This window comes from Zeus faber, assembly GCF_960531495.2.
Source record: "Zeus faber genome assembly, chromosome: 12".
NCBI lineage: Eukaryota > Metazoa > Chordata > Actinopteri > Zeiformes > Zeidae > Zeus > Zeus faber.
In genome coordinates, this window is record NC_137196.1 from 20202272 (window position 1) to 20209771 (window position 7500).

Sequence of the window (7500 nt, forward strand, 5' to 3'; positions counted from 1 at the left end):
ATCTGCCGTCTCTCTCTCCCTCTCTCTCTCCCTAACAGGGGGAACTCGGCCCAACTGGATCTCCTGGGTCCCCCGGAGAGGATGGTCAGAGGGTGAGTTGGAGGCAGAAACTCCCCGCTACTCCCCAACCTCTCCCCAATCTCGCCCACTGTCCCCGAATTTCTTCCACAGTGCATTACTGACATTTTTCTATGGTCTATGTCTTCAGGGAGAGGACGGACAGATTGGACAGAGAGGTGTATCCGGAGATAGCGTGAGTACTTTTCGTTTTGTTTTTTTTCCGCACCAATCTCCCATTACCACCAGATTGTTCTAATGCTGTAAGGCACGTAATTACAGAGCACCCATGTCAAATGTCAAGCATTAGCGCTATCTCTTGAAAATCTCGGTTTTCTTAAAGCATGAACAGACACGCGCACAGGCACACACACACACACACACACGCACACACACACACACTAGCTGCAGGCCACACAGCCTCACACTTCCCCATGACACACATTATCACAATTACTTAAACAGATAACGCCGCCCAGCACTTTTCCTAATGACATTCCTTCCTGCAAGGCCTGTCACGTTCTGCAACCTCACCCTTCTTCATTCCAAGTTTGAATGGAAGCAGATAACGGATGAGAAATTTCTCTAAATAAAAAAGTGAAGCTGCTATGGGCTCCCTCATTCAGATGAAATGGGCCGTCGAGTTGTGTCAGGGAATGTTTTGGTTTTTTCCAATGCCGTGATAGCAAATTACAGTCGCTCGCATACTGTAACCAAATTGACATAATATCTGTTCTTATTCCATTTATCAAGATATGAGATAAGACCTATGAGAATAAAATGGAGTAAGTTCTCGTTGGAACACGAACCGTAGATGAGAGATCAGAGCCCGCCAGTGTATTCCATTCATAAGTTACAGTTGCAGTTACCTCATCTGACCACACGATGGCAGTATTTCATACCTTCATCGCTCGTGTAATTTAGCAGGTTTCCAGTGCGACCAGATCATGTCAAACCCCGATCACATCCGCTCTCCATTGGAAGAAGAAGACAAAGCAAACATTTTAACTCATCCTGCCATATTGGGTTTAATCTCCTGGTGGAGGGTCCAATTTTAACCCTTTATTTGCCCGAAAACTGTCATGTTTTTTTTTTTCCTTACAGGGTCCCAGGGGTCTTCTTGGCCCAAGAGGGTCTGCAGGTCCATCAGGCCAGCGTGTACGTACCCGAACACTGAATGCATATAATATTTGTATTCCCATGAACCTTTAATATTAAATTAATTTCCCAATTCTCCTCCCTTACAGGGTCTCCCTGGGATCGACGGGCAATCAGGTCCCAAAGGAAACATGGTGAGAGCTGCAGCACGATGTATTTTGGATCAGTATTAGCCCCTCTCTTGCACTTTCTTTCTGTTTTATTCTTTCCTCTGGGATTCCCAGAGAATAAGTGTTCTGTTTTGACCCCCTGAGGATGACGTCAGGTCTTTGACCTCCAACCCCGCCTACTGCCGTCTACAAACTAAGTGATTGCAGGCGGTCTCTTATCATAGTTTTGGGCCATACACTAACCAAGCACGCGCACAGCTCATGGTGATGGATCGCCCTGCCTTGGCCTGGGTGCACAGATCGGAGGAAAAGCTCGTCCCCAGCTGTGATGACTAAAACTCTCTCCCGGCGTCTTGGTGGGATGTTTGGAAGAGGGGGTGATGCACCGGGCCTCGGTCAGGACGACGGGGGGTCAAACCCCACGCGTTTCCTGCGGACGAGAGACGAGCAGCTGTTGAAGCTGCGGCGAAACAATGAGGATTAGTTATAGTTCCTCTGAGATCCGCTTGAAAAGTCCAGTATTGATCATAGGGGCTGGTCCACCAGACACTCTAAAGAGTAAAGAGGGTTTTGAAGGGCCATGGGAGCTTCATGAGGGATCCACACCATCCCTGCGGCTTCAACCATAACTGTCAAACTAACAAAAGCTTGGAGAAATATTTCCCTAAAAGGAGTCCAAAGGGTTGCGGAAGCTCTGTGAGGAAAACCAATACCCGATGACAGACCCTGTCTTCGGCGTTTGAGAACATCCAAGCCCCCCTTGAAGGATCGGCCAAAAAAAGAAGCAGCAGAAAACTCTTCCCAATCGAAGCGTTTGTCTGCTTTGTGTTTGTTGTAACAGCTGTAGCCGTAGGCCCGGCCCCCGGGGGCCCCTTCTCCTTTTAGTGTGCGTTATAGTTTGTGACACATTAAAACTCTGCAGGGACGCCGTTCAAGTTAGCCCCATTATTTTAAATTCTTCCCCCACGGTGCAGAGGTTCACAACTGTCTTCTATCAGGGTGGAATGGCGTTTTCGACATCAGGACTCGGTTTCCTGGTTTTTGGACAAAGACCACTGCACAAAACCCAATGAAAGCCATTCATTCAATACACGTATTACAGTCCGGCCGGGCTTTTCGAACGTTTGGAATATTTTTTATTGGGTAGAGACGTCTTAAACGTGACGTTTTTGTAGGCAACAGCAAGTTGTCCACAGTCAAGTTGTAGGTTTTAGCTTAATATTTATTGCCTATTGTTTGTCATTGGGTTTACTGTAGATTGCCACATTTTTTGTTCATTGTTTTTTTTCATTGATTCATTTTATGCTTTTTTTGTTTATTGTTAGCTCTACATTTATTGTTATTTTTATATTTATATTTTTATATTGTAGGCCTAAAAAATATCATTACCAATTTTTCAACTTGTTCCTATTTTTTTTTTACATATTGCCATTTTCTTTTTCAATTTTTTTTCTTATTGCTATTATTATTTTCTATTTTTCTTTTATTATTATTATGATTATTATGATTATTATGATTATTATTATATTATTATCATTTTATTATTATTATTATTGCCAATTTTGTATCTATCTATCTTAATGGAGTGAATAGAAGTTTCCATAATAAAAGATGAACCTGCCGGGGCCACATTTTATTATGTTCCGATTTCATTTGGCCGTTTTCTTATTTACCTCCTCACGGGGGGTAAATCTTTTTCTGAAAGTACTTTAAAATACAATGTATTGGGTGAATGACAATGTTCTCTCCTTCACCTCCTCCATCTCTTTGTTCGATAAGGGACCACAAGGCGAACCGGGACCACCTGGACAGCAGGGTAACCCAGGTTCACATGTACGTCATCCTTACGTTTATTTATTGACCCCCTCCTCTCTCTCTTTTCCTATTGTTTATGTCTGTCCAATGTCTTCCTTTCCTCATTTCTCTCTTTCTCACTCTCTCCCCCTCGCCTCTCTCTCTCTCTCTCTCTCTCGCTCTTGCTATTGTTTGTCCGTCCAATTTCTTGCCCCTTTCTCTCTCTCTGTCTCTCTCTCTCTCTCTCTCTCTCTCTCTCCCACTCTCACTCTCACTCTCACTCTCTCTTTCTATTGTTTGTCTATCCAATTTCTTCCCTTCCTTCTTTTTCTCTCTCGCTCTCTCTCTTTCTATTGTTTGTTTGTCCAATGTCTCCCCTTGCTCCTTTCTCTCTCTCTCTCTCTTTCTCTCTCTCTCTCTCTCTTTCTCTCTCTCTCTCTGTCTCTCCATCCTCCCATCCCGCCCTCCTCCTCCCGCCATCAGGTCTCACACAGAAGTGCACGGGGGGCGTCCAACGCTCTGCTACGAAACAATCCTATCTTTTTTCCACGCCGCGGAGACAACAACTCGCGTTCTGTAGGAATGTGACGCCGTCTAAGCCCGTCTCACTGTCCAGTTGGAGGACGTTTGGGTTTTTTGGAATCATCCGTAATAGGAAACAGCGTTCCCAACACGGTAGCCAGGGATGGGTTTGCGTTGCCAGGGTGAACTCTCAGACCCGGGGTCGATGGAAACAGTTAGAATAAGACACATTGTTCATCTTTAGTAAACGCCGAGCCAGACGTATTAGTGGATTAGTGCTTGGCCGGAATCAGACACAACATAGAAAATACAAATAACATGTAGAAATAGCTCTCCTAGGGTCGGTTATTTCATTTTTTTTTTTTAGTCATTATTGCTCAAGTTTGTGCGGCTACTTGTGGAAATTGTGCGTAGAGAAGCATTTCTTCCATTGCATAGCTGAGCCTGGAAAAAAAAAAAAAAAAAAGTTTCCAGTAAGAGAGGTAAAGGGACAATGACCAAAAAACACATTTTAAGGTTATTTTACCTACGGGAGAAAGACTCCAGGACGCTGCACCCTCCCTGTGTTTTGTTCTGACTTTATATCACATACGACAACAACAATTAGAATTCAACTGGGATGCAAAGGTAAAACAATTGCATTTTGGGTGCAATGATAACAATAAAATAATACTTGAATATAATACTTTAAGACACAAAACTTACATTGCATGTAAAAATGAAGGAAATAATTCGTAACAGCATGAAATAAAAAACGAACGAAAACAAACAATGTTTTAGTTAAACTTAAGTTGCGGACAGGAAGTTACCATTCTCAAGCGTTCTGAAGTTACTATTCAGTGAGTCGTGACTTTCTTAGCCCGCCAGCATTCCAGTCAATTTATATTACAATTTAAATTTTACCCTGGGTCCACACGTCTGACTCTGCTTTCCAAATGTTCCTAAATTAACCGACGCGCTCTCTGTTCCCTTCCAGGGTCTGGTGGGTCCTCAAGGTCCAATCGGGCCGCCCGGAGAAAAAGTAAGTACCTCCAAGCCCAAAAAAAAAAATCTTTTTTTCTTTTTTCCCCCTTTTAAATATGTTGTAAGTGATTCAGCAGATTGGTCCAAAAAGCCTCTCAAGACTCACAAAGTGTGAAACCAGCACACCCCACAGGAACAGTGGCTTGGTGGATATGCATTTTTGGGGAGTTTGAAAACCTTCATGACCGGTGCGATGGTTTTCCAGACCTCTACGTAATGTTCCTTTACTCTCTACAGTTCAGTTCAACACAAACCACTTTCTTTATTTCATATATATACATATATATATATATATATATAAACTTGCACAATTTCCTATTTTTGTCAGAATGTGAACTGTTGATAAAGATATTGTTGGTATTTTTTTAGGTTTGCTGTATACTGCCAACATTTTTCTTGTTTCTTGTTTATTTTTTTATTTTATTTTCTAATGGTTTCCTAATTATTTTTAGGTTAGGGTTATATTGTTTATAATTATTTTTTGTTTATTTTACATTGATTCCATTTATTTCACAATGGTTTTTTTCTTGTTTCTTGTTTATTTAAGGATTATATGTGTTGTTATTGTCTATTTTCAAATGTTTAATGTTCATTTTTAGGCCAATTTTTCTATTTTTTGTAAACTTTTGCAGATTGACAATTACCGGTATTCTATTTTTTGTCATATTTTTCACTATTTTTATTCTATTATTTTATTCTTATTACCTATTGTATTTGATGCAATCTCGCTCTCTCTCTCTCTCTCTCTCTCTCTCGCCACAGGGTCCTCAGGGTAAGCAGGGTCTTGGCGGCCTCGCCGGCGCCGACGGCCCCCCAGTGAGTAACAAACAGCATATTTTTTCTTCTCCCCCTTCCTGCGATAAATGTGTCTCCTCATCACCTCCTAATAACCTAACGACACCGGCCGTGATTTTATTTTCCAGGGTCACCCAGGAAAGGAAGGTCCTCCAGGAGAGAAGGGAACAGTTGTACGTATCCTGCTTTATTTGCTTGTTTTTATTGATGTTATTTCCCGAGGTAAAGTGGTTATTAACTCTTATTTTGAGAGTAATTGCTACGTATCTCAGGTAGCAGGTTAGCAGTTAGAGTTAGGATCAGGGTTAACCCTAACAGTAAAATAAAGTTTTTATTTTATATACAGTATATATGTGTGTGTGTGTGATTGTATAATTTCCTTTTTTTTTTTGTACGAATGTGAATTGTTGATGCATATATTGTTGTGTTTTTTTAGGTTCATAGAATATTGCGAAAATCACTTTTTTTTAGTGGGAAAAAATAAGAACTATGCTCTGCACACACCATGAGCTTTGATCCCTGCACCTTTAAACCTTCCTGCCGCCGTCCAATTACACTTCATAACGTCTTTATAAGTCACATGGTAACGCTCCCCCTTACCCAGAATCCTTTGCAATATCTCTTGTTTGTGTGCATCCCAGGGTCACGCTGGTCCCATGGGCTCCATCGGGTACCCCGGGCCTCGCGGTGTCAAGGTACGGCGGAAAAAAATCCTTGTTTTTGGACATTTTGACGCCACAATTAAGTCCAATTTTTCCCCAAATCCTTTCCTTACTTAATATATGAATGTGTTTTTTTTGATATTTGGCTATTTTTTTATAATTATTATTTGGCTATTTTCTTTATATACATGTTATAGCTATATTTTCAGAAAAAGATGTCACTGTTACTGTTACGATTGTATTTTTCTGCACAGCAGTGCAACAATCTTCCTCTAATCTTCTAATCTTCACCACAACAAATTTTAACAAATTCCTCATCTGGAAAGTTCACTTGTTCACAAGTTCAACAAACGGTTCTGATTCTTATGCTGGTTCTGGTTCTGGTTCTGGTTCTGATTTTGGTTCTGGTTCTTCAGGGAGCTGAGGGCATCAGAGGTCTTAAAGGCGGCAAAGGAGAGAAGGTACAGTAAAAAACACCTTCCCAAACCTCCTCATTTCCCTAATTCTCCTCCATGTGCTCAACAGGTGGCAAACCCTAAAAGAAAAAAGGAAAAGAAAAGAAGTCTGCCTCGTGCTTGTAATTCCTTCCTAGACCCAGTTTGAGTGGAAAGAAAACCTTAAAAACACATCAGGCTGACAGCAACGGCATCCTGCCACTTAGTCCTAATGGAGTGGAGCACATTAGGCTGGAATGAGGCTGGTTTTAGGGGCAATTTTAGCAAATGTTGATCTGCTCAGCGCTTGGTTTTTTTTTTTAACAGATTTTCCTCTGAATCACAGAAAAAAATAAACGATTAGAATACAATGTTAAGATGGTTTAGTAAATAATGCAGTTATGTATTATTTAAACCGATTCAAAATCCAAGCCTGTGCCAAACGACCATTGGGAAACACTGGCTTCGATTTAAAAATGTACATTATATGTGCCTCTATACATTATATATGGGGGGGAAAGTCATGCACACATGTATACATCCAGCTCATATACAACAAATTTTAGACATGTTGGATGTGTGGCCTCAAATTAGTACCTATACCTACTTATCTAATTTCTGAAGTAGAAATTGGCAGAAAATAAACCCTTTTGTTATTTGTAGAAAACACAGGTTTGGTGCAAGATCCAAAGTAGAGCCCTGGGAAAAGTGTTTGAACTGCAATTCAACTTTCCACCAGCAGGTGTCAGCAGAGTTACACTGTGCTGGAGCTCAACCTGCAAAACATTTTTGAGCATCGTCAGTGCTGTGTCTTCAGATTACACACATTAGGTTGGCTTTATATCTAATTAACTGTTTTAAAGTAATAATATTCCAAGATGATTCCCTCTTCGTCGTATATCATCAACATGGTAAAGGCTTTGTTTGGCCACTAGGTGTCAGTGT

General features: G+C 41.1%; 1 protein-coding gene across 1 annotated transcript in view; it reads left to right on the top strand.

Moving 5' to 3' along the window:
• The window catches only part of LOC307238512 (collagen alpha-1(XI) chain-like), a 93883-nt gene that overhangs the window by 39708 nt on the left and 46675 nt on the right, over positions 1-7500 (top strand). Inside the window, exons 19-28 of the mRNA XM_080011518.1 lie at positions 39-92; positions 209-253; positions 1162-1215; positions 1305-1349; positions 3105-3158; positions 4618-4662; positions 5427-5480; positions 5588-5632; positions 6101-6154; positions 6538-6582. Of these exons, the coding sequence (XP_079867644.1) occupies positions 39-92; positions 209-253; positions 1162-1215; positions 1305-1349; positions 3105-3158; positions 4618-4662; positions 5427-5480; positions 5588-5632; positions 6101-6154; positions 6538-6582 (495 nt within the window). The remainder of the gene's footprint in view (positions 1-38; positions 93-208; positions 254-1161; positions 1216-1304; positions 1350-3104; positions 3159-4617; positions 4663-5426; positions 5481-5587; positions 5633-6100; positions 6155-6537; positions 6583-7500) is intronic.